The sequence below is a fragment of the Thunnus maccoyii genome, chromosome 7 (genome assembly GCF_910596095.1).
Source record: "Thunnus maccoyii chromosome 7, fThuMac1.1, whole genome shotgun sequence".
NCBI lineage: Eukaryota > Metazoa > Chordata > Actinopteri > Scombriformes > Scombridae > Thunnus > Thunnus maccoyii.
The window spans coordinates 12502293-12530200 of NC_056539.1; the positions used below are offsets into that span (position 1 = coordinate 12502293).

General features: G+C 39.6%; 4 protein-coding genes across 5 annotated transcripts in view; 2 read left to right on the forward strand and 2 right to left on the reverse strand.

Moving 5' to 3' along the window:
• The window catches only part of atp8b3 (ATPase phospholipid transporting 8B3), a 39386-nt gene extending 24841 nt beyond the window's left edge, over positions 1-14545 (reverse strand). Inside the window, exons 1-2 of the mRNA XM_042417028.1 lie at positions 14390-14545; positions 10280-10398 (exon numbers count right to left, since the gene is read on the reverse strand). The gene's annotated coding sequence lies outside the window, so the exon portion shown is untranslated. The remainder of the gene's footprint in view (positions 1-10279; positions 10399-14389) is intronic.
• Positions 620-2734, forward strand: si:dkey-172o19.2 (nuclear factor interleukin-3-regulated protein). Its single transcript, XM_042416944.1, has 3 exons — positions 620-769; positions 877-947; positions 1628-2734. The coding sequence occupies exons 1-3, from the start codon at positions 763-765 to the stop codon at positions 2732-2734; spliced, it is 1185 nt and encodes a 394-aa protein (XP_042272878.1). The 5' UTR covers positions 620-762.
• nfil3-4 (nuclear factor, interleukin 3 regulated, member 4) lies at positions 5657-11907 on the forward strand. Its single transcript, XM_042417033.1, has 2 exons — positions 5657-5986; positions 10138-11907. The coding sequence occupies exon 2, from the start codon at positions 10174-10176 to the stop codon at positions 10930-10932; it is 759 nt and encodes a 252-aa protein (XP_042272967.1). The 5' UTR covers positions 5657-5986; positions 10138-10173; the 3' UTR covers positions 10933-11907.
• Positions 14546-21556: 7011 nt separating the features above from the next.
• The window catches only part of lingo3a (leucine rich repeat and Ig domain containing 3a), a 32980-nt gene continuing 26628 nt past the window's right edge, over positions 21557-27908 (reverse strand). For both annotated transcript variants that reach the window (XM_042415611.1, XM_042415612.1), the window contains one exon: positions 21557-26431. In XM_042415611.1, coding sequence (XP_042271545.1) covers positions 24538-26370 — 1833 coding nt within the window. In that variant the 5' untranslated portion in view covers positions 26371-26431 and the 3' untranslated portion in view covers positions 21557-24537. The remainder of the gene's footprint in view (positions 26432-27908) is intronic.

A 27908-nucleotide genomic window follows, 5' to 3' on the forward strand; every position in this document is an offset into this window, starting at 1 on the left:
TTATTTACAGGGGACATATACAGTAATAAGTGCTGTATGCTTCAGGGAGGAATGAGTTAGAGAAACAAAACTACCAGATGGGCAGAGGGCCTTCATATCCAGCAACATGTTCCCCAGCCAGTTGGAAAAAGTGCATGGAAAAGAAAGGTGGCACAATATTTTTTGTTTCCACTTATTCCATCTGAAGAGAGGAAATATATATTGAGTTTCCATGCTGAGCAATAAACATAGTAGATTTACTGAAACTAACTGTGGAGGATGTCATGGGTTAATGCAGCTTTTACGTGATTTTTCTATTTATGTTCTGAGTTTGTATTTTTGTATTTTCTACTTTATTTTTATGATTTTATTCTAATTTTGTTTACAAGCTATTAAATTTGATATTTTTAATAATTACCGATCGATACATTTTCATCTTGACGTTTTAATACACACACCTGTGTAAAGTCAGCTATATCTATATAAAAATTATTCTTATTGAACATGACTATGTATAGGTTCAGTGTTCTGCACGCAATGTGCTGATAATCGATGTGCAGTAACTTAACAAGCACATTAAGTAGGGCAGCTGATCCAATGTGACTCATTGCAGTAGCACCTGTTGGTTTGAACGCGACCACATTTCTCTCCAAGTGAAGGTGCCTGATCTGTTTCCACAGCTTTCAACAGACAGTGCGATGACACAACGCTATTGGCTGCGTGCGTACAGTATATGTTTGCGCCACTCAGCAGCTCGGCTCTCTTCAGCACCGCTGATTGTGAATGACAGGTAAGCGCAGACGTCTCCGGGAAAACGTTTAGCATTCACACACTGATAAATACCATTAAAGAGTGTGTCTGAGTGTCTAACGCTGTACGTTTCTGTGCGTGTTGCAGAATTACAACAAACTCTCTCTCAGCTGATCGCGTCTTCCAGGTCATCACACAGGTGTCATCATTTCAGTAAGGTCAGTGCGGCGAGTTTTACATTATAACATTGTCTAAACGCTATGTTGACCTTTGTTAATGGGAGACGAAGCATCAGTGTTATCCAGTACTTAAAGGCTACTAAGTTTGATTTTTAATAATTTGTTTAAGTACATCTTAAGACCATACAGCCTACAAAAACGCCGGCTACAGGAAAGACCAAAGCGAACACTTCGCTGGTTTTTTTTGCTGTAAACCAAAAGCATGATTTTAATTGGTGGAAGGCGTTTTCAGATCCAATACCAAACCACAATGCAAACAATTCCATTACAAGTAAATCCTGCATCGAGATTTTTATTCCAGTAAAAATATAAAAGTATTATAAGCACAATGTGAGGAAGTAAAAACAAAACAAGCTTGTTGTGCGGTAACAAACATCTTTCATGTAGCAATGTTGAATTATTATTAATGATGTATTCACTGTTGCATAAAAGAATGATTGATGTTGTGATGTAGACAATTACGTGTAACATCTGAATAAGTAACTACTGCTGTCAAATAATGCGGAATTGAAAGTTCAATGTTTCCATCAAGCACCTTTATTTAAAAGTAACCTATACACGCAACAGTTTACTTATATTGAACATTAGGGCTTTAGTATTATATATAGTATTAAACATCACAGAAAAAAGTGATATATTTTAATTGTAATCCCCCCCAGTCTAGTGCCATGTCAACCCCGAGAAGCCCTGACGGTCCTGGGGCTACCACTCCCTGCCAGCCCTCCTCCTCAGTGGAGAGCAGTGCCTACGTGGAGCTTGATCCAGACCCTGGACTCCTCTTACCCGTGTCACGGTCCCCCCTGTTGAGTCGACGTCTCCTGCGTCTACGGACGTGCAGCAGCCACGTAAGCACCGTAACGCGCCGCAGGAGGGAGATGGTCCCAGCCGACAAGAAAGATAACATCTATTGGGACAAGCGACGCAAGAACAACGAGGCAGCTAAAAGGTCCAGGGAGAAGAGGAGACTGAACGACCTGATGCTGGAGAGTCAGCTGCTGGCTCTGAGTGAGGAGAACACACAGCTGCGGGCTCAGGTGCTCAGCCTTCAGTATCACAGCAGCCTGAGTGCAGAAAAGAGCAAACCTGCAGCCTCTACTTTGTCCTTGTCACCTAGACCGGCTGCCTCCCTCCAGGCAGGGCTCTGGGGCAACAGCAGGAGCAACCCAGCCCATGTGAGGCAACAAGAAACAGGTAGCCACCCTTTTGAGAGCAAGGTCTCTTGTTTTAGAGGTGTTGGTAATGGTTTTGATCCACAAAGTCCTCACGGTGGTCTTCTTCCTGGTAAGTGTGCCACACAGCAAGGTGTCTTTCCCCTGTCTGTGCCAGGCCGCGTCCTCTCTCCCCGGGCAGGTTTGGAGGGCGGGAGGTCAGCGGAGGCAGAGATGGATACCCAGAGGCAGGTCTCCTCCAGCGATGACATTCCCAACTCCATCGATTCACCTTCCCATCCCACCCCTTACATCCAAGCATTTCTGCCCTCACCTGGCTCACTCCACCAGGCCTCCGCCCTCTCATACCCACCTCAGAATTGGCTGGTGCCACATCTGAATCACACGGCACTGTGTAACAATCTTCTGCTGCCCTGGCGGTCCTCCTACCTGGCCCCTCCGGCCGTCTACCCCGGCCTGCCTCTCTACGTACAGGAGAGACAGGGTCAGGGTCTTGGTATGGAGGCAGACATTCAAAGGGCATTTAAGAGCCCATTTGGCAGCGCACCAGCAGGGCTGTCTCCACTCAGGATGCACCTCAGTCCTGATGGACGCTAACAGGACAGTTTGACTGTCACGTTTATTATAAACCGAAAAAACAAAGCAGAGCCCACTGTTGATGCTGCACTGATGTTATGGGAAAAAATTACTGCTGCTGATTATTTTAAATGTTTGCTTTTTGCCTATTGCCTACAAACAAGACTTATTAATTTGATAACACGTAAACAAGCCTAAAGTGCTATTTGATCATAATGCCAATATTATTTTCAGAACAGTATTTTAACAGCAGACTATATTTGTATATTTGAAATTAAATGAAAGATAGTATGTATAGATGATGTAGAGGAGGTATCTGAATGCAGCCTTTACTGTGGTATTACTGTCTGATTTTCTGTGGCTTCAAATGAAAGAAAACAGCAGTTACGTTGCTGTCTGGGATCCACTAAAACGTTATAACAATAACAATATAGCCTGTTTTTATATGTTTGTTAAATTATATTATGACATTAAAATAGCAGCTGAATATGCAAAAAGTCATTTCAGGTCTTTGTTTGCCATGATTTGGGACTGTAATCAAACGAGGGGTTCAGTTTGAACGTATAGCAGGTTGAAGATGAATTGTGTTGAATTGAAATTGTGGATTGTGACCGTTTATCTGCGGTGTGAAGCAGCGGCGACTGAGGCAACGAAACTGGGTGCATTTCGACCTGGTATTCCCCCTCTATCCCCACTGCGTGATTTCCCTGCACACTTTGATTCAATGGAAAACCAAACGTTGAACCATTTATTTGTCGGCTTGCAGCTCTGTCATCTTCCAACTGCGTCTGCGTACACAGATCTGCAACTTCTGTACTCATTTTGTTTTGTTTAACATCAGAACCAAAAACTCAATGTTTGAATGCGTTTAAGGAAAACCTGTGGGATGTCCCTCCCTCAAAGAAAATGTCAACAGCTTACGTCTCAACTGTCTGCAAAGAAATTCCTGCAAAAGTTGGGAAATCTGAGGCTGACTCATAGAAAATCGTTTACAACCACAGTAACCCAAATGACATGGTGGTTCACATACAAAAAATACAACTTTTTTTTCTTCCTTAAGAAGCGCCATGATGATCCAAAACAAGTTTGTTCATGCTTGTATTTTAATTAAAGCCGGTTCATGAGACATGAAGCTGCAGCAGCAACACCATCGTGGTTTAACCATCTAAAAGCTTTCAGTTTTCTGCATGCACCGGAGGAAATATCCATCTTAAATATCCCTTCTCTATTCCCTTGCATTGTTATTAAAATAAAAAAAAAAGTCCAGGCTAATGAATTATTGCAAGCCAACTACATTTATCCGCTCTGCAGGCCTTATTAGAGTTTTTGCAAAACAATTTCCAAGTTCAGTTTCCTGAGTTGGTCACGTTTAATTTTTTTCCAATTATTGCTGTTGATACAAAGAATTGTTTAAAAAACTGATTTATTGCTGCTGGTCATCATTTCATCTTTGACTTAATGTGCAGTGACAGGTGGTCCCACACAGTCTTTCAGCACATGTTCCCCAAGCGACCAGCAGAGGGAGCTACAACCCAACATTGGTGTCAGGATGCTGTAAATGGTGATGTTCAACTCAAACCAGCAGGCTTATGTTTCCTAAATAAAAATAATAAAATCAATTCAGCCTCTTTAGCATGTTGCCTCTATGTATTTTTTCTTGTAGGGTAAAACAACTACTGTACATTCAATCAACTAAACACCATTAATTACATTCATATAAGATTTACACTGATGTCAAAGTAAAGGAAATATATGTGCTGGAATATAAATTTGTTTTTAACATCATCTGGTGCATTAATATGACGTCATGTAATGTAATGTGTATGAATAAGGAGCTAAACATTTTATATTATACGCACAAACATTCGTAAAAGAACATGTTGTCAGTGTGTTTTCACTGATTAAAACAGAAATATTTACTTCATGTTTTCTGCTACTCTGGGAGTTTTGCAATAAAGCATAAAAAATGTCTGGAAGATTTTGTCTGATTTCATGGCTCACTTTTAAAAACCAACATCAAAACAAAAATAATTGTGTCATGGTTGCAAAATGTCAGTCCACTAATTTGTCAACTCTGAGTCATACAGTCAAATTTTTTCCACACTTTGTTTAAAACAGGTTCATGTAATATGATGTTCAATTTAAATGTTTGTGCACTCTGCTGTTTTTTATATGAGGACTTTGTCACAGTTTTATCCATCTGATGGAAACAACTGACATTTAGATTGAGACGATGTCTGAACACATATAGATGTCTCGTCTGAATACCCTCAAATTCAACTTTGGAAGACATCTACAAGTTCGACTGTGTCCTCTCTCATATGACAAACAGTAGAGCATTTTTGTGGTCCTCTGGTGGATTTTTTTTTTTTTTAACAATAACGTCTTTAAGCACATCACAACAGGAAACAAAAAACTTGTCTACATGTGACAAAGTCTATACATAGAAATGTGGGTTGACAAAGAATTTCCAGTCATGACAAAAGCAGGTGTTATAATTGCAATTACAAATGTGTCCTAATATAATGTACAATATCACAAGTGGTCCAATATTTACCTGCAAAAAGCAGATCAGTGTGAGGATATTAAATGGGCAGACACATAGTCTCAACTTCAAAAACCAGACACTTCTCTTTTTTCTGAGAATCTGAGGTGCCAAAGATTTATTTAACACTCATACAGAAAAAAACTTCAAGTGCCTAAAATGTAAAATATCTCTTTGGATGAAACATGTAGTTCAATAATGCAGCTAAAGTGCAGCAAACAACACAGAAAAACGATGCAAAGACAATAACACATTGCAGGGATTTGCTTGAAGAATTAAATAATGCTGTGTAAGGACTTAAATGCAAATTCCAGTGTAATTTCAGTATACAATACACCAGATATATCTTGCTAGCAGCTTCATACAGGGGAGACCACTGTCTGGGCAAGCCACCAACACCACAACACCATCAAGATCAAGGGGGAGCAGTCAAACAGTTTTCATATGACAGTAGAGGTGGACAGTCAGAATTAAAGACAGGAAAGCAACACAAAGAGTTAGACGAAAGCAAAGATACACAAAGGTGAGAGGGTAGGGCTCAAAGCAGCAAGACATTATGGACCCCCCTCTGCTTATGTAGTAAGCAGTCAATCACATGACTCAGACTCAAAGGAGGGTTCAGTACATTGCCACCAAGTTGTTTAAGTACCGGATGAGGATGAGATATCTGTGAATTAGATCGTTGGCACCTCAGCAGCAGTGGACTTTTGCACACACAACAGTCGAAGGTAAGGCCATGAGCTAATTTTCACATCTAAAGTGGTTTGGACTATGCATGCTAACAGAAAATGGACACAGGGGAGGAAATGGTTAAAGTGTTAGTGACCAAAGAAGAGATGGTTTTACACATACGCTACTATTAACTCGTGCTCATCAAGTCATAACATAGTGCTGCATGCTTTGATATAGATCGTAAACTCAGTAAACTTTGGAATTCTAATTAACTTATTTTGCCAAAATACAGGAATAAGTAACCGTGCTTTTTAAATGTTCGTATTTTATATATGTGATTAAAAATATCATTCTAGTCAGACATACCTAAAAATGTAAATTATCTTGTAAGGATTGTTTGAGGAAGAGGAAGTGTTACTGCATTGTATCTTATCTGCAAGATAACGTAGACAGTTTTGCACACGATGTGTTTCTATTTTTTAAGTCAAAACAGTTGACTTAAACAATAGAGTTTAAGTCTTCTTGCAGTAAAATAATCATAATTATTTTTATAAATTTGCCAAAGAGGTAACTAAATTTACTACAATCTTCAGTGGTTTGTGTTTTATATACATATAATCAAATTTATCTCATATTTATTTGCAGTATGGAAGCCTGAAAGGTTATTTTGTTATCTGGTCATTTTACTAAAGTTGTAAATATTTGTGATGTGAGAGGAATTAAGATGAGAAAGTGTGATTCTAATGGCCTTTAAATCATTGATTGTTCTGAATTACATATGGCACATGAGCTCAGATTATCTAAATCATATGGAAATTAATGTATATCTTGATTATCCAAAAATAAGATAGTAATTGGATATTTTTTATGGCCTAGAGACAAAAGTTTGTCATTTAAATTGTAGAATTAAAATTGATTAGTATACATTTTTAGTGTGTGATAATAAAAGTACACTTGATCACTGTAATGTAACTGTGCTGCAATAAATCCTTTGTAAAGTTTATACGTTGAGCTTCTGTCACTGTCAGAGCTTTTGATTGTGGTGTTGTTTTGGATTGTGGTGTATTGTGAGCTGTTTCTTTCTGTCCTGCATATACGTCTGTGAGGTGAACAGAAACACCTTTCGATATATCAGCGTCCCACACAAAAGTAGAGTTGAATCAACATATTAAGAGATATAAGAACATTTTAAATAAGGTGGTATTTTATTTCCAGGCTTTCATATTACCCTGCATCGTACTGGTGTTTCTATTCTTTTGGTCACCCAGTGTGAATTGTCAAAGGGAAATATTTTTGCATCATTTATTTGGTCCAGATTGCACAACAAACATGTAGGAAGTCTGAGACTGTGATGAGCTACAAACACCACATGAGAAATAACTATCATTGTGTTGGGTGCAACAGTCACTCATATGTGTCAAACTGAAAGAAACTTAAGCTCTTGTTCTACACTAGTGTAAATAAACCTCATTTGACCTGAGAATTAGACCTACTTGGAATTCAAGTAAAGCCTCATATCTATTCTGTGTGTAAACAAAGATATTGACTATTTATCCCTTATTACACCATAACACTGATTGCTTATACTCTGTATAGAGTTTGAGAATATTTGAAATACTTACATTTCCGTGTAGAGTCAGTAATTTAAAAAAGGTGAATGTTATGTTTCTTATGTTGCTTTCCGTTTACAATATACAAGGAGTAAGTGAGGGCCTGATCCTATGAGTTTTTAGCACTGCCCTTCAAGGAATTTATGCGTTAACGGGCAATTCAAGCTAAGAACTGTGGCAAATACTTTATTCCCTTAAGAGAGCATTCATTCACTCTAATTTCCCTGATGGCAGTTTACAAGAGACATGAACACCGAGGTGGAAAACCACAGAATAAAGACTAGCCAATTTTTTTCCTCCTATGGGTAGATATTTTGAAAATGACTGGCATGACGCCCAGCGACACAACAACAGATGTTGGAGTATGAGAAAACGGATAGACACCAAAAGAAGAAGTTTGATAGTTCCTTACTAAAAAGCAGGCTGGCTATAATTAGTCAATAAGAAACAGGTGCAAATGTGCAGCAGAGTAGTGAGCAAGCTTGGCCTCATGAGAGATTTCACTCAGGAACCATCTCTTTTTTTATTTTCTCTTTCTCAGTGTCTCCCTGTATGATTATTGTGTTCTCTCTTCCTGCTGTTGCTTTTTTGGGGTTTGTTTGCACAGAGTACACAACGCCCTGTCTTTGTGTTACACACAAGTATGCAGGTGTGCATGTTCTCACACACATTTACCAACACAATATGGGCTTTAGGGTTTACATTCTTGCTGGGCACAGGCTTGAATATTTTTAACCTGGTGTGTGTTCTCACCACCACACAGAGGATGCATGGCCTCTTTGAAACTTTACTTTTGATGCTCCTGGCTCACTGTGACTGGCACATCAAAATATGACTGTAAGGTCAGTGAATATACAGAGAAGTTGCTCTTAGTGTGAATGACAGAAATAAAAATGAGAACTCACAACTAAACAGGACACTGCATGATAATCTTTGAGGTAATCAACTGTGAAGTTATGGTTTGTGCTGAGAGTCAAGTTCCCTAAGTGTCATGTGTGAAATTCTGAGCTTATTTTGCAGCTCAAAGCTCAAAGTGTCAAATGCAACTGCTAGAATAAAACACTTGTGACATCTAATTAGAAATGAACTTATCCGTTACTATCTTGTTTGCAAGAATAAGGTGTGAGGGAAACATCATTGAGTTAAAAGGCGCGTGTGTAAGCTCAGTGTGTGTGTAAACCTGTGTGTGTTCCTGCGTATGATTGCACGTAGAGGGGGCTGGCTGTGGTTTCAACACAATGTTCATCCTACTTGCACAGCTTTCATTGAAACCACCCACAAACCCACGCGAGTGAAAGATAATTTAATAAAAGCTGCCAGCATTCCCGTCACAATTGTTTATTCAACATATCTTCCTGTTTGTTCTTTGACCTCTGCCTTATACAAAGAAACGGACAAACTCTCGCTGGCTTGCCTCTCCTTCCCCACAGTGAGCAAGAATGAAGTGAGGCAAGCAGATGAAAGAGATGGAGAAGGGGAAGTGGTGACTAGGTGGACAAGTCAATCAAAGATGCAGATGGGGGAGATAAAGTGAGAAACACAAATCAAACTGAACTAAAGAATGAATGCTTTCTTTAAATCCGCGCTGATGTTGAAAAGATGGTGATTTCAACATGAAAAGCTCAGTTAATCACCTCCCCCACCCAACTGAACTAAATGCTGTTTAAAAGAGAAACTTTCTGGCCACAGAAAAACATGTGCCAAATGCAATTCTGCAATACCAAGAGATGTCTTTCATTTTTACTTTTTGTTTACTTTGTAAAAACAGTAACAGAGAGGTATCTCTATCATTTGGAGTTAACTTTATATTTCAAATGTCAACAGTAAACCTACAGCCTGACTAACCTTAGATTAACCAAGCCATGGTGCAGATCAGTGAAGTAGCTATTGCAGCTTTTGTTTTATGTAAATGCATATGGCCACATATTTATCAGCAAACACACAAGTCCACGTTCTTTATTGTCTATTTAATCTTTCCCATCACATTTTCTCATGTGGTCGAACCAACAGGTAGGTGGTGAGATTAGGTCATGAAGAGGGGGTTTGGGTACTGTAGGTGCTAGACAGAGTTAGGAGCAACTGAGTGTGCTGTATTAGTCTCTGCAGCTTCTCATAGGAAAAAAAAACAATATATGAGTAGCCTTACTTGCCGCTGCTTATGTGCTAGAATGACAAGAGATGGACAGACTTTACAGGGCTACAACTAACCTATAAGTGGATCAAAGTATATTTACTAGAGAACATGGCACAAGTCAAGGTAAATACTGTTTAATATACTTCCATAATGTGCAGTTTAATAGAGTTTTTAATAATCTGAGCAAACACAATTACATTTAAAATTGACATTCAACACCCACTCAGTTCTTTGCGGTTCTTATAATGAAACAACCTCTTGTTATGAAAATCACCTATTGTTAACTTTTCATATTTCCCCAATAGGTCCACAGCTGTGGACTTTGGAGCACACTGATACATGTAAAAGACACTTCAGAAATACTACAGTTCTTTCAGTGAAAAAAATTCCTTCCATACAAGGAAGTACCAGTATCACTCAACCTCCCGCACATGACTAAACTCTTTTTTTGTCTTGATTTCAGGTCTCTGTTGGTTTTTTACCAGGTTTTTAATCTACCATGGAGTCCCAGTCCTTGCCTTGTCACGGAGGCCAAGACAGCCATGTTTTACATGTGGAAAATGTACTGATACAGAAGGGACCCCGACGTAAAAGGGAGTTCATACCTGAAGAGAAGAAGGATGGCCTCTACTGGGAGAAACGTCGTAAGAACAATGAGGCAGCCAAGCGGTCACGGGAAAAGAGGAGGATGAATGACTACATGTTGGAGACCCATCTCATGACCCTGAAAGAAGAAAATACCAGGCTTAATGCTGAATTAATGGCCATCAAGGTTCACTTTGGCCTGCTCAACCCTGCAGCCTACACTGCTCACCAGAGCAACCAACTGCAACCCCATGTCCCCAGCAGCACACAGCCCATCACAGGCATTAGCGCCCACCACCCGTCCCTGCAAAGGGACTACTACTGGAGGGGTAGAGACCCATCTGTTGCATCTGGCCACCACCTGCATCACCCTGTTTTCATACCTGCATATGCTCTCCATACCATGAGAGGCTATTCATTTCCAAACTCATCCAGTAGCACAAGTTCTGGTCTCCTCACTCCCCTTGTCCTTCCCCAAAATTTCCTGCCAATGCATTCATCCCATCCTGGAGCTCCGCTTCTGAAGCCCATTGCTACGAGAGCTGTATCAGATGAGGAAGAGGAGCAGCAGGTCCCAGGGATATTGTCCCTGTCTTGCTCCGCTCCGCCTCACAAAATCACCTCAAGAGGAGACAAAACCTATACCCCACCAAGACAATACATGTCTGACTGACTGTCTTATATAGAAACGTGTGTCCACTGCACAGTTGTTTGGTTGACAAATAGGTAGACAGAGAAACAAATTCTTCATTGCTCTTTACTGCTGAAATATTCCTGATGATCATGTAACTTTAAGAGCTCTACTTTTGTGAATCAATGGCACATGGTGCATATTGCAGTTAGAAAAGCACCATTCAAGTGCGTGGTTACCTCCACAATTTCCACTTTTTGTGTCACAACACACATTGACAGCTCTTTGTTGGAGGATCATTCACACTACAGCCACATCACCTGTCGAAGTAAAATTGGTAAACATATCGTCCATAAAAAGTTGAATTAATAATAGAGTAGAATCCATATATGCATGTAATTTTGAAAAAAGAAAAATACAGAACGTGAATGCAGCATGAGCTAAGGATGTGGTCTGAACAAGCAGGCAACACGGGTGTAGAGCCCTCTAACCCTTGACACCAAACTTACACAGCACTGCTTGATCATGAGTGACCACGTAGAGAGAAGTTCACAGCATGCCACAAAGACTGAACCCTGACGCTGCGTCAGCTCTTCGGTGTGTACTTTCTTGAGCATGTCAAAGTTGCAACTGTGGCTTCTTTCGAGATATACTAATCATCTAATCACTCCAAGCAGCAAAAACATGTCATTTAACATATACTGTATGACTGTGCTGTATGAATTATAAGTGTCAAATGTCAGTTTGTATGTTGTTGATGAATAAACGTTATTCGGTGCTGTCGTACATCTGTAAACCAGCAGTTGTAGTCTTGAGTAAAATTCAGTTGAAAAATAGGTTGCTCAGGATAAAAGATTAAAAAAGAAGCTTGTGGATGAAAAGAAAGATATTATGTGACCACCTATGACTGAGTTTAATTTGCTTAAACAAGCTGTAGGTTACGGCCTCCGTCCAAATGGAAACAATGAAGTTGGATGATGCATTTCTTTGGTTTTCCTGTGTGGGCGGAAGCAGTCATCGTCCCCCATGCTGTGGCCACAGTGTTTGAATCTATCACTATTAGCAATCAGCTTGGGGGTGATATTGTGTTGAATATATTTAATATCAAGAAAAATGAAAAATAAAAAATGTAATCAAAGCATTATGAACAAGATTTTATGGGTTTTTTTTCTTATAGACCTGAAAACCTGCATGACTCACAAAGATCTAATAATCACTCCTCTCTTTCTACATAACAGAGAACTGATGATAAAATCATGTTGTTTGCTCTCCAAACAGAAAAGATAAAAGCTGTGCCCCAATTCAAAGGCCAGTACTAGTATATGCAGATGGATCCAAGGATCCTAATACAGGGAACACATGATTTGCATTTAGTTTACCAGCCTCACAAGCTTCTGTTAAAAGAAGAAAATAAGATCATTTTTCAGATTACACAGTTGCAATTGCAACAGCATTATAGTGGACAGAAGAGTTACAAGTTAAAGAGGTTATTCTGTGTACAGATTGGTGTTCTGCATTAATGTCACTGCAGTCATTTACATCTCACAGCAGGCAGGATATAGTTAATGAGATATATGAAACTCTGTGCAGATTTAAAAATATGAATATTGTGATCATATTTATGTGGATAACAATTCACAGAGGGGAATTTAATTGTGGACGCATTAGCAAAACAGGCACTGAAACACAAGGAGGTCATGGACATTTCACTCAGTAAAAATGAAGCAAATAATTAAAAGAAGGATCACTAAAGAGTGGCAGCACAGTTGTGATACAGCAAAGCAAACACAGGACAACAGTTTTATGCAGAACAGCGAGTGAGGTCAGCTAAAAGGAGCACCAAGGAGGAGAACATCTTAACAAGGCTGAGGGTAAGACACACCAGACTAAATAAAACACTGCACTTAATAGGCAAACATTCCCCCTCAGGATCATGTGAGCACTGTCAAACAGAGGAATCAGTGGAGCATGTCAGTTTTCACTGCCAAAAATACTCTTGAGAATGAGAAACATTAAAGAAGGAAATCAGGAGGCCTGGAGTGGGAGAACTGAATCTGAAAAATGTATTTACCACCAGGTTAGAGAGTCTATTCCAATATCTGAGAGAAACTGGGCGGATCAAAATAATTTAGCATTCAGTCAAATTTAGTTTTTTTTGTATAAAGTTCCTTGTGTTTGATGGTTTAAGGGGGCAGATAACTTCAGTTCACACTCCAACATAGTGGGTGGCAGTAATGCACCTTAACGCTGGTTGCCACCCGCCATAAAACCAAGAAAACAGAAGAAGAACAGGCCAATACCTACAGCTGTGTAGCCTCTGACAGCCTAAAGGCTTGTACGCTTGAGCAATTCAAAGGATGTGACAGTATAACCTCAAAGATACCAAAAGTAAAACTATTGGATGAGGTTACAGAAACAGTAGCTAATGCTCTTCTACCAGTTGACATCTGTTCTTTCCTTCAGTGTATTTTTTAGTCAGCAGCACCTCAGGCTCAGCAGGTTGCTGGCTTGAAGCCTGGCACTGCTGATGGTGGCACTGCTGCTGGCTCAAAGACAAACTCAAAGAAATAACTGGTGCCAACAGGAACAAGACAGGAGTTGACTTCTGAGTAGGTGTTTTTCTGATATAACACTGTTTTTGTTTATGGCCAGGAATGCCATAATTTACCAGTTGCTGTGATTATGAATATTAAACACAGGTAATAAAAAGTGCACATTAGCTGATCCTTTATAATTAAGACACAGGGCTAATATGAGAAAAAATTACATTTTTTTCCATGACGGACACATTTGCACATAAATATTCCAATAAATTCCCATTCCTTCATTTTCATTTCATCAATGGGAGTGCACAGAGTCTGACAGGTGCTATTATTTGTTCACAAGAATGAGTTATGTGAGTCTATGAATGTATTTGCAATGCATTTGTGCCCTTGAAATAGAAAACTGTGCCCTAAAATTCTTTAATTAATTTTCTAGAATTAGGCCAAAGGAGTTTAATTATTGCAGCAGTGAGACTTAAGTTTACAGGTTGCTGATGTTGCTCTTGTCTGTTAACATCTAGCTACATTACCACAGTTCAGACATCCAGCTGTCACCTGTGTTGTAGTCTACAGGTGCCTATAAATTACTGGTTTAATTCCCTCAAATAATTTCTGCTAAGATGATACATTCAGTACATTTGTCTTTTCCCCCTTGACACTCTTTTTTTTTTTTACCCAGTTTTCAGTGTAATGACAATAAATCTTCATAGTTTTGAAAGTTTAACTGCTTAACATCAAGTACTTCACAGTACTAACTCCATTAGGTTGCTGGTGTAAAAACATAGTGTTGTTGTAATTATGTCACAGTAAGATATACTGAACTTCAAAGTGTGAAGGGGACAAAGTTTCCAAACTAGTGTTGTCATGTTGGAGCATGAACGTTTGAAAAGATGTTTTCTACTGTTTTGTGTTTTTTTTTCCTGGAAACCCCGGTAGCTGAGGTGCTGCTGACTTACCTTCGTTAACATCTTTGATGAAGAGAAACGTTTTAATGTCTTCTTTTCTCTTCTCAACAAAGAGCTGCACTTGTAGGTTACTAAGGTGCCCCAACCTGCCGGTAGGGTTCTCGAGGGCGGGGGGCGGCAGGTACGGGAACTGTCGCGCCTGTCTACAGGTGGTAGATTTTATTGTATTTTTTTTTTTGTGAGGATGGCGACAGAATGACCCGCCCTACTCTCCCTCACTCTGCCTCCGATTGGCTGGTAGCCTACTCGTTGTCGTCGTTTGTTAGGGTCAGAGCCAATCAGAGGCATGACCTGACTTCGCCATCCTAGGGAAAAAAATACTGCCTACTGTACCCCTCTACCAATACCAATTTATCTCAAATGTTTCATCAAGCTAGATTATTATATCTTCTTATACAGTATTGCCTGTATAGGCATGTTGCACACAAAAACTGTGATATAACTATGTGTTCATAAATCATTTAAAAACCTTAAATGTTGCAGGGGAAAAGAACATCAGGGATCTGAATGACAGAGCTAAACAACATAAGCGCAAGATGTGGAAGAATGCTTAAAACGACAGAAGAAAAAGTAAGCATTGAGCACTATCAACACCCCTCCACAAAGTCCTGATAATCAATATGCTTATGCTTGGCTGCAGTTTTTGTAATTATTTATTGCCTGGTTTTGTTTTAGGCAACATTTGTAGGGAAAGAAAGAATCCCAAAGAGCAGGATATAAACTGTACAAAGAAATAGCACAACTCAACATGCACACAGAAAGGAGAGATTTAAAGAAAAGTACAAAAAAGAGGCTCCAACAATCAGCAAAACATAATGAATCTCCAAGATCCAAGGCCTGTGAACTGAATCAAGAATGGTACTGTGAAAGAAAAAAACTTTACTACTCCATGAAGCCCTTATTACATCAAGAGAAAATACCAGAATATCAGAAATGAAAGAGTTAAAGACTGTCAAAAAGTATAAGCTGCAGAGATGATCAGAAAGTGCATTGGGGTATTCAAAGAAACGCAGGAACTTTTTGAAGAGCAAAACCCTGAGCAACTTTAACAGACTGTCAACAAGTGTGCAGATACATCTATTTAAAAACAACGTAAATACCCTCTTTACAAGAGATTATGTCATAACAATCATTACAGGAAACGAAGTAGAGATGCATAAATAGTTCCTTGTAGACATATTGAGAAACTTTCACACCGAATTTCTAGCAGAGAACAATCTGATGATCTCATACCCTGCATTTTGCCGCCTACGTCCCTTTTGGGTTGCGAACCCCTCCCTGTCTGATGGTGAGACATCTGAGCTGAGTCAGCTGAAACTTATTGAGACGTCAAATCTTGAGAGACTTACTAAAATTGTGGGCTGTGATACCGTGTAAAAACTGCAAAGAAGAAAAGAGAGAAAGGAAAAAAATGAATGATCAGGAGGGGCCAAGAGTAAAGATATTTGTTAAACAAATAGTTGAGGGCACCCAGGAGCAACTTGCTGAGCAGTTCCACACACTCCTGAGCAAGTTCAAGATGCATTTCTTCAATATTAGGCTGCTACCATGAGCTGAGGAAGAGCATAGCCACTGATGAATGCTTGATTCACATAGATTTTTCTGAGAACTTTACCTGCAAATAGAGTTCTGAAATCCAAGCAGTGCACTTTGGATCACCTCACCAGCAGGCAACACTACACACAGGGGTTGTTTATGTGGGTGGTAACCAGGAACCGACCTGCTTCGGCACGATATCCCTATCAAAGCACAAAAGCCCAGCAGCTATATGGGAGCATCTGAACCCTGTATTGGATTATGTGCAGGCAACATACACAGAGGTTTCTGTGATACTTTTTAGCACTGAGCTGGAGAAAAGAGGCATCAAGGCAGGGAATTTAAATTTTTTTGAGGTCAGCCATCGTAAGAGAGCACCAGATGGTGTTGGAGCAGTCTTGAAGGGTCTCTTCAAGGCCCTTTTTGAGACCAATACATCTATCAAGTTGCTCTTTGTTGAAGGTGAAGCTGTTGAGCGGGCACTTGAGAGGATGCCATCAAACCTACCAGCAGTTCCAGCAACCATGAGAAGCCAGCTGCTGTGTCACACAGGCAGACATAAATCCATTAAGAAGACCCAGAGCTGCTAGGACAGTGGTTTGTGCTCATATATGATAAAGATTTGTATCCAGGAATAATCCTTGCCATGGATGAAACCCATGTTCAAGTTAAATGCATGCACCGAGTCGGACCAAATAGGTTACTTTGGCCTATTTGTGAGGATGCGTTATGGTATCTGTCTGATGATGTGCTTGAGCTCATCTTGCCTCTAAGCCTGTGACATCTTGACATATGGAAATTCAAAAAGAAGTGTGGGCCAGGCTTTCTGAATAAAGGATGTGTAAATCAACACTTTACAGTCACGTTTTTAGAGTTCCATGTTATGTACTAAACAATAGTATGTAGCTTTCTTCACAGTAGCCTATGTTGTACATTTTATAGGGATTTTTTTTTACTGCTGACCATATGGACAGATCTATTCCATTGATGTCTGTGATGAATTTATGCTTGATGTTTTTGATTTAATGTTGAATTTTAATTAAAATACATAAAATGTTTTTTTGTTTCATGTGTTTTTCATATGGCAGTTGAAAAATCTGATTGTTGCCCTCTGTCAACTTTAATTAAACTCAATTTCTATTTTACTGAATGTCACAGAATTAATTTTTAATTTTCAGGTAAATAAATCCATACCATATTGAAGTATTGATCGTCCCTTCAACCCTGTTATCATTTTCAACCCTGTCATGCTGACTTTATTAATGTTTTGATGATAAGAAATATGAGGTTAATGTTCGCTGAACTGTGCATACAATTTACAGGATAATCAAAAACATATGAAAGTCTAATTTAATCCTAATGTTAATAGATATTTTTGATAAAATATGAAGGCCAATGTTAGATGAAGTTCTCATGACCCGCTTTGGCGGTCAAATGGTAAGATTACCATTAAAAATTAAGATTACCAGTAAAATTAAAATTGTACTTAGAATAAGTCATCTTAAACAAGGGACATCTGATTATTAAGTTTCTACAAGAATATCTTTTCAAATAACATTCACACAGGGTCCAAGCTTTTAGTGGGAAAGAAATACCTATAAAGATTGAGATTTCATGCCTGAGGTGGGAAAATGTATTTTCTCAAAGGTTTACCTAATCCAATTTTTTTCAAAAATGGTATGACCCAAAAGGCCCCGTCTCAGAGAATCACCCTGCTACATATTGTCCTATAATAAATACAATATGAAACCATAAAATAACATGCCAATCCCATATCCAGTACTTAAAGTCCCCCTCCACTCAAATATTTGATTTTCTTCTTGTTCTGACAATTGAATATTTGAGCTTCACTGTGCAGGATGATATATACAGAGTTGTTTGACACCAGAAAGTTGTTTTCACATTCATCTGCTGAAAGTGGAAAGTTTCTCTGTGATCACTGAAAATCCAGTTTTAAGGGGCGGGCCTACGAGCATGATTTGTGACATCATAAATAGTTTGGAAGCCAATGCTGGTCCAATATTCAACTTACGCAAGTGTGATGTTGAAACTTGAAGCCTCCGGTACACAAACAGTGAGAATTGACTTTTCAGTAAGTAGGAGACGTCTTGTGTTCAACAGTTAAACTTCTGAAATTAAATATATTTTCATATTTATAGATTCTGGGAATTAATGAAGGAAAAAGGTGTAGATTTAATTTAAAGGATTTTAACAAGATAACTGAACTATTTTTTGTGGAAAAAAACATGTCAGACACAAATTATTATTCAAAATAGAGTATTTCATATATATCTTTAAACATTTCCAGAGGGGATCTTAAAGTGTTTGCTTAGACACAGACTAACCTGTTTTCATAGACACACTAAACCCAAGACAACATGTGAGTTTGACCCCAACTTGTCTTGTTTTGCTACTGTATGTAATAATAAAATCACATTTTGACTTTCTGGCCTGTCAGAGCAGGACAAGCACAGGCGGAATTAATAACATCAATGATGGCTGCATTGCATTTAGGTGAAGCCAGTTCCAGCGCTCTGGTTTTGGACTTGCTCACTGACATGACTCACTGGGACAATTAATGGAATGGAGCCATTGTTAGTGTTATTATTTACACCTGTGCTTTTCCTGCTTTGACAGGTCAACATGTCTGCTGTGAAAAAGGTCCATTCAGACAGACTCCCTGAGGGCTACATTGCCCTGAGCAATAACCACTTGGCATCGTGTTCCTTATTTAGCAGATTTACAGTGTGAAGCCATGGCACTGATCCAGTGTCGTCCCCGTTGAAAAAAAACTGAAATAGGTGAGCACAGATGCATGTCAGTAAGTCAGACTCATCTCTGGGCTGCCACCTTCCACCGCTTCCTTGAATTGTCCTCTTACTGTAGGTATTAGGTAACTTTTCAGTGAAAATGCTGGCTTCTAAAATGAAATTGAATAAAAATGTAAAATCAATGACCAGCACTAATACTAATTATCACACCCTACACTTTGCATTATAGAGCATGCATGCAGAGTTGAATCAATCAATCAAACTTAATTTGTATAGCACCTTTTGCACAGATAAGTGCAATTCAAAGTGCTTTACACGATGACTGACAAGCTGGCAATGAGACTAATGCAAATGAGAAATAAAAATGCTATAATAAAACATTTTTTCAATAATAACAAGTTTTTTCGAAGAGCCAATATAAAGGTCCAGCATTTTTGACCTTGAAAGAAGATAATGAATCTAATCATGATGGGATACTGTCTTTATTTCCATATCCAAACACAGATACAACACTTACACTTTATACTTGGGCAACTTCTCTTCGACTCTTTTGCAACCTCCCCAATGTGGCAGCTGACACTGTACCTGTACTCACTCTGTACTCACTATACTCGACACTGGACCCTCTTGGTTGAAATTAATCACTCACAAAGTTCAGAAACCAAAACTAATCCTTAATTTATGGCCCTACGTTGTGATGAATGACATGTCATGCAAGTCATTTTGATCCTGACACACTCATAATGAGAGTGAAGTAAACGTGGGGCTCGCAATGTCATGTAGTTTCAGGTGATGTAACACACAACTTTAAAATGTCTCCTAGGCAACAGATTAAACATACATGCAATGTCTACAAATCCTAAATGTACACTAAAGGAGTGGACTGAAAAATACAGCATTGTTATTATACATTTCCTGACAGGTTACTGGGGGAAAAAAACTGTTCTTCATCTAAATGATTGTTTGCAACATATCAACTGATTTGCAAGTGGACCCGATGAAAAATGTTACACATGTTCTCTGCAGGTGAACTATTTGTTCTGCAGCTGTTAACCACTACAGCCTCATTTAGACCGCCATGTTTCAACCCCACGGTAACACAAAATGTTAAAGTATTACCCACACACACAAACCTTATACACACATACACTCTATGACATAATTTCAAACATCATCAGTGTTCCCATCTTACAGATAGAAATAGCTTTGCTGACGCAGAGGTAGACCATCTATGTGTCAAAGTGCATTCTGACATTTTTTCTCTTAACCAAAACCAATGAGTGGGAGGTGTCAGTGCTTTGTGCATTTTACCTTTGCTGCATACTCCAACTAAATAAAATGAATTATTAAATTAACAGGGCAGCATTGCAGGGCAGATACCTCTGAATGTCGAATGCTGCAATTTCACAGTCTGATGTTGGTGCATTCAGGTGGGTGATGACACATCTTTCAGTGGCTCATCTGAAAATGTTGGTGACTGATGGTAATTCCTCTTCACGGGTGGCCACAGCCAACTCTTTACAACGAGGGTGGGAGTTTAAGGTCTATCACTTTTAAGTTAAAAAAATTAATGTGAAAATGAATCACTCAGGCATTTCTAGTAAAAAGATGTAATAATTTCCCAAACAAATTTTATTATGAAAGTTTTGCTTATACTCTCATTTTCCCACTCTTTATAGGGAAGTGAAGCTAGACATGATTTTAGATATGTGAAAATGCTTCACTGAAAAGTCCATTCTCAATGTGCAAGAAACTTTCCCCCTTCAACAGATGAATGTGCAAATAGCTTTCTAGTGTCAGACTCTGAACATACGTCATTCTGCACAGTGAAGTGCAGGAATAATAAGCAAAATACAGACGGGTGACAAATTAAAGGAAAAACCAGTACAGGCCTGAATGCTTGACCCCAACAGTGAGGGGACTTGTTACCTTAGAGGCTTTCTGACATTAATAAAAATGCTGAGCAGGCCCAACTGACTTTGATTTTGGAGATCACAAGAAAGAAAAGATCTAGGTGATTCATCGCATAGTCAAACTAGTATTTAGGAGTTCAGAGGTGCAAAAACCATAGACACTGCTCTACAGAGGTGTGATATGGTCAGAAAAGTCATTTTGCACCATATCTAGACAAGTGGGTGTCATGAGTGAGTGCAAGTGTGGCTTTCACACCTAGACAATAGTATAAGTATGCTTGACCTGCACAAGGAGGGGGTGTTTAGGCTCTGTCACGCTCTTGGGGGCAATTTCCTGTCATGGTGTGGGTCCACTTGTGGCCTCAGAGGAAAGAGTGATCACTTTTATCTTACGATGAAACATTTCCATCCTGATCACAGTGGTCTCTTCCAGGATGACAATACCACCATCCACAGGGCACAAGCTGTCACTGAGAAGGATGATGAGCATGAACATGATGTAAAACTTAAGCTGCGACCTTTATAGTGACTAATTGAACAGCTATGGGAGGCTTTAGACAGACATGTTAGACAGCTCTCTCTTTGGGAAAACGGTGTTCATCCTTCCAGCAGAGCCAATCCAGACACTGTACAAGGACATTTTATGCTGGTTTTGCCTTTAAATTGTCATCCTCTTGTATCACATGCATGTTGTTTTCCTCTAAAAAAAAGAAAACATTTTAGGGTGTTAACTTCTGAAACTAGAAATTTAAGGGTAATAGGCGTGGAACATCTTCCTGTTGATTTGTACTTCCTCCTTAAGATGTTAAGTTGCACTGGTTGTAATGAATTAAGTTCCAGAAAGCCTACAAGAAAACAAACAACACAAAATGTGAATACAAAGTCTCCTTTGTCTGCTCACAAACTTTACTTTATTTTTGTAACTTGTTTTGATGAATGCATGTATAAATGAAGAATAATAACCCTCCTCATACTGTATATGAAGTGAGCTGCCTATATCAAAAGTAAATCATGACAGGAAGTGGTTTCTTCTAAACTGTATATCTTTATGAGTAGTGTAGATATCACATCCATCCACCTGACTGGACTGATTCAAATTGGACAAACTCCTAGAAATGTACATTAAAGTAAAATGAAACAGTAAATTTCACAGTGATGGGGTCACAGGTGTGTTGTAGATTCTTGGACTGCCACGAATAGGATTGAAAGACCAGATGACTGCTATAAAAATGGGACAGGGGACAAGACATCATCATAGCAGATAATATAGCATGCTTTATAAACAGTGTGCTTCATTTTTATAAAACAATACAATACAAAACAGTTTCAGACACAATGGTTTTCATATTTATAGGATGAATTCAGCAAAGGACGACGTAAAATACCATTAATTCTGAATGCAGAGAGGAAGCTTAACTGATGTCAAATCAGTCCCTGAACATATTCACAATTCATTATTAACATTATTAACACACCATATCTCAATTTATGAATTTAGTTTGTTTAATGTGTTGTGCAGTGTGTATGTTGGTGAACACACACACTAAATGAGGTGATATGAGACTCTTTCTGCAATTCTTACTGTTTGTTGTAACCAATCAGAAGGAATTTGTTGTGTGAGTAAAGGTAACTTTATAAGTTGTCGCTTAGAGGTAACATGAACTTAATTTTCACCACTAATACTACTGGATCATTTTCTAATACTTACTCACCTGGATTGACATCATATGCCAGCATAAGCCTGTGTGATTATTTTTACAGCATAAAAATGATTTAGTGTCTCGTTACCCATTAAGTGTAAAGATCAATGAGGTCTAACCCTCTCTTACTCTAGTAATAGTGTCAAATTCAGTACCATTTATAACCCACAGATGGCAGCAGAATAACATTGTTAGGAGTGCAGTAGTTGAAGCTTAACAGGGAGAGCTCATTTCTGAGCTGGTGGTACTGGTTCCCAAGGCTAAACCCACAGATGAAGGGATATGCCCTGAGGTTAGATTAGTATGAGCAGTTAATCTGTCTCCTCTCCCTCCCCAAAGTATGTCTTAAGTTATGAGGAAAACTGGATTTGATTCTCCCATTTACTATTGATTGACTTGTTTTGGTACAGTTTAAACTAAGATTGATGTTATGCAAAAACCAAAACTGACACATGTGCATGAATGTTGTCCTCAACAACTCAACATCTGGAACAAAAAAACATTGTTATACATTCTTTCTAGAAAAAACAGTATTTTGTATGAGGAAATACAGAAACCCTGTTAGTCATGGTAAAACATTGGATAATTTCTTGAACCCATATTAAATGTTTATATCTTAATTCTGAATCAGCTATTACACAATGTTATGCAGCTTATATTTTTAAAAGTTAGCATCCAGCCCTTTGTCATACAGCACTTAAGTCGTCCTAGAATAGCTCAACTCCGTCTCCTCTCTGCCTCCTTTTCATTATGACCTTTGTTCCAGTCTGCAAGGTCTTTATCAAATTAGAATTTTTCCCAGCATGTCTCAAAACACATCAAGGTCCCAATGAGAACCCATTTAACTTTTCCCCCCACTGGTCAGCCAAGCATCCCCCCTGTCACTTACAGCCAAAAATAGGCAAGTGAACTGAAACCTGACGTAAATGCCCTTTGTGATTTGCTGTGAGAGCTCAGGGAGTGGTCTTGTCTCAGTGCAATATCTATCTGATGGTATGATGATACGGTGAGACTGTAAAAGCTCTGTTTATCACTGGAATGGATATTACTGATTTGGAAAAAAGAGACTTTAACAGCAGAATTACAGTAGAACAGTAAAATCTGATTGATCACTCAACAGTACTATAAACAACCACAAGGATTTCCATGTCAATAATTACAAAATATATAATACATCTTATACAGTATATGTCCTACCTATACAGTATGATCGCTTCAGCAAGTTCAATTTACAAATACTACAAGTTATTCAAAGTAAGAAGCCAACTCTGTACATGCGTTTATCTTTAACATACAGTATTTTCAGATCAAAAGGGTAAGAGTATTGTACAGTGTGCCCTTAATAGACAACCATTTGTCACCACACGACTGTGCATTGGGTCCTTTAATTGTAGCTTAACCTGTAGAAGTCCCATTTTTGTTTAAATCAGCTTTGACCAACTGTCTGTGGTGTCCAATGAGAAGTAACTTCTCTCTCACTCAGCTTCGCGTTGACACTGATATTACATGGTGCTTTATGGTCAAGTTGGCAGTGTTGCAGAGTCTTTCGGTGTCTAATGTACTCTGTACAAATCCACCATCAGCAAAAAAGGTCATCGAGCAGAGCCTCTATATTTATGTCAAACTGTCATAATAGTGCTCTGAAGTCCTGACTGTAAATGAGTCTAAATATGCAGTATATAGCTGGAACTATTCAAATACATATTGGCAAGTCCTTGGCATTCATTGAGCACCACCCTGTTGTTATGTATTCATGAGTTTGGAGCTTGAATTGTTGCAGATGGAGCAGAGAGGTGAAGTCCTTTATGAAGGGGGCAGAGTTCCTTGAAGTGATGAAAGATGGAGTTGGCAAGAACTTTGTAGAAGTTAAAGACTGGTGGGACTGAGTGCTTTTGTTGCTTGGTCTTTTAACAGTCTATTCAAGGTTTTGAGACATCTTTCACAATAATTCAGATTTCCTCTGCACAATAATGTAAACACACAATAAAGAGCAGTAGAAATATATCAAATTTATACATATTTCCCTTTTCTCATACATACAGTAGTGTTTCAATAACAAAACCATGTCTCAATAAAACGTCCTATAAATAATCGTTTTTGATGTTTTTCGAGCACAAAGGCCCATTCCAATGTTTTATGTCCTTTTATGTCATAGACTGTAACTGCTTGTAAACAGTATTGGGGGAATAAATACTAATAAGAATAATAGTCCCTAATAATCAAATCATTTTCATGTTGAACTTGCGTGCCCCACCCTGTCCTCCACTGGCAGCGGGTCCATCCACCTTTCTGAAAGAATATTCCACTGAGAAATTGTTTTTGTGCTGTCCTCTCCCACGACTCCACACAAACAGCAGAATGAAACAGAAGAGAACGACCCCCAGGAACATGATACAGCCCATTGCTGTGGATATGAGGATGGTCTTGAGGTCCAGAGTGAACTTCAAAAAGACTCTGGTATCATTCAGATTTGTGTCATTAAGGTCCCCAGCGTAGTAGGTACGGTTGGCCATAAGGGCTGCGTCTAGTGGCAGCCCACTTACTGTAAGTGTGGCAAAATAGGTGTCATTTCCACCAGCATTGCTGGCAATACAGATGTAAGTTCCACTATCTGTTACCTGGGCGTACCGTATTTCTAGTGTGCCTTCTGGTAACACAGTAAGACGTCCACTGCTCTTTGTGGTGATGCGGCGGCGCTGAGGAGAGATCCAGAATATCACTGGTGTTGGCTCACCCTCTGCTTTGCAAATAAATGACACTACCTGCCCCTCACGGGCAGATATTTGCTGCAGTTTCCTGTTGCGGATTTTGGGCTTCTGGCAAGTAAAGTGGTCAAAGAGAGCTGAGTCAGAGAAAGCGTTAAGAGCCCGCCCCTGCACCTCGACAGGCGTCATGCACATTGGGGCAGCACCGTCAAAATTTAGTGTCTTCCTGCGCTGGAGGATCCAGAGCAAGCGGCAATCACAGGCCAGAGGGTTTCCATCCAAACGCAGCGTCTCCAGAGTGTTGACAGACTGAAAAGCTCCCTCCTCCAAGGTCACCAGGCTGTTAGTGGAGAGGTTAAGGAGGCGGATTTGCCTTAGACCGCCCAGTGCATATGGCTGCACCATCACCAGGTTGGTGTTGACCAGATGCAGCTCCTTCAGCCTAACAAGGTCCCTCAGCGCCCAGGACTCCAAGATAGAAATAGGGTTGTAGGAGAGGTTGAGACTCGTGAGGTGAGCCAGACTTCGTAGGGCCGAGGTGGGTACAGAGGTGATGTTGGTGTGCGTAATTGACAGCCAAGACAAGTTAAGTCCCTGCAGGCTGTGAGGGGAAATGTACTCCAAAAAGGGCCAGTGATCGATCTCTAGGCCCCTCAGGTTTCCCAGCTTACGGAAGTTCTGGTCCTCTAGGGCGGAGATACTGAGGTAGCGGAGCTGTAGAGTCACCAGGTTATGCAGGTAAGACAAAGACTGGCTGGACACAGAGGTCAGGTTGCACCTCTCAATGGTCAGCTCCCTCAGCCCCACGAGACCCAAAAAGGCCTTGTTAGAGATATAAACCAGATCATTGTCTCCAACTTCCAGGTTCCTTAGACTTTTCAGATCTTGGAAAGTAAAGTCCAGAAGAATTACAATCTTATTCCCACTAAGGTCCAATGAAGTTAGGTTGGAGAGACGTGAGAAAGCCCCCATGGGGACCAGCTTCAGTTGGTTACCCCTCAGTGAAAGTGACTGCAGATTCTGGAGACCAGAAAAAGCGTTCGGTTCCAGGACACTGATCATGTTCTCACTCAGGTCCAGCTTTTCAAGACGTGGATATGGATGCAGGTCACCATGCTCTACCCAGCGAAGTTTATTCCCACTTAGGTCCAGGATCTTGGTGTCCGGTGGGATGCCATCTGGCAGTGTGGAGAGGCGTTTACCATGACAGGACACAGTCTTGAGCTTTGAAATGCACTCGCAGCGCTGGGGACATCCTTGGCTCTGAGTGGGTGACACCATGATCATCACTAGCAAGAACAAGAAAGGCAGGAGCCAGCCCACATCCTGGCCCAGGCTCACACCCATGGCCCTCCTTTCTTCTACTTTCTCCTTCTCCTTTCTGGGGTCGGATCACTGGGCCAGACACCTGAGAAAAGAGAAAGCGGGTTAAAGAAATGGAAAGGGGGAGAAACGATGGGGGGCCAGAAAGAATGAAAGAGACAGAGAGTGAGACAAATTAAGTAAACCAAATTCCCCTTCAACAGCGGCGATCAAACACTCTAAATGGGTGGAATTACAATCACAAACTCTAATTGACCCGGCACTGCAGCAAAATTAAAGCTCAAGCTCAAGATAATCCTCAAAGGACTTGGTCTGTATTCAGTTGAAACAGTTCCGTTTACAACGGGCGACTGTGCCATGTAAGCACTCAGGTTTTTAAATCATACACCAGTACACAAACATTCCCTAATAGCTATCAATCAGTTTTATAACTGATAGCTGTTTTGCTCTCTAGCAATTTCATGCATTGTAAATGAAAACAGGGAAACAGGGAAATTGAAAATCTATTGTTTTCATAAGACCTCATGCGAGATATCTTAAAATGCATGAAAAAGGAAAACAACTGCAACCTCTCAAAAGCCTTAACAGTAAATACAGCCTCAAATGGTCCATTTCTAGGGTGTGAGAAAAAACAATGCTAACAAATACACTTGCGTGTAAATAGGCTGAATAGAATGTGACAGCGACACCAAACAATCCAATCAACAGACCTGTAGCTCGCTATATCAAGCCACTGGTATGTTTGACTAAATGCCAACAGTTGACATTGCACAGGTCCCTGAAAAGGTCACACTCACCAGAGCACAAAGCTACGACTCAGTGCATCACAATAACACAGTCCATCACATCATCTGCATAAGTCTCTGGGGCATGAGGCTTATCATGAGAGGAGCTCGCCTAGCCTGACCTGCCTATGGGTTTCATATGACACACACTGAAATACACACATGCACAATTTCTCTCCCTCTCCCTCTCTACCCCTCTATCTGCTGGTGGATTTTTAGAGCAAATCCCTTTCTAAACCCATCACCAAATACCAACTAGTGAAATGGAAAGTAACTGTGGAAAACATATTCCATAACATCATAATAATTAAATGGTGAGGCTGACAGTGTGTTAAGACATATTGAAAAGCCATGGGCCATGTGATTCTCAGTGGTTCACACATCAGGAGGTCCCTATCTTACAGTAGCTATGTGTTGTGTATGTCACTAAAATGAAACCAAAAAAATGTGCACACAAAGAAAGACATAAATGTGCTGATACAGTGGGCCTCATGCAAGAAGCACTAATACAATGCACGTATTTAAGAACATTTGTGGCATTCATCAATTTTCTCGTACTTAGAACTTTCTCTTAGGTACGAACGAAATTGACGAGTGGTCCAGAGCCGTCGTTCATGTCATGAACAGAGCATCTCTGCCTTTCTTCATTGTGGAGAAACACTTGTTTGATTTACAATTATAGTGTCCCAATCTGAATTAATTTGGAGTTTAAATATGATACTGAAATTAACAAAAATAAATACGAACTAAAACAAACTTAATGCAAAACTAATATTC

What these genes read in the sequence shown, in the direction of transcription:
- si:dkey-172o19.2 (XM_042416944.1), top strand. An exon ending in GGTGTCATCATTTCAGTAAG is followed by an intron (nt 948 to 1,627) that starts GTCAGTGCGGCG and finishes AATCCCCCCCAG; the next exon opens with TCTAGTGCCATGTCAACCCC.
- nfil3-4 (XM_042417033.1), top strand. Translation starts at nt 10,174, where the DNA reads ATGGAGTCCCAGTCCTTGCCTTGTCACGGAGGCCAAGACAGCCATGTT.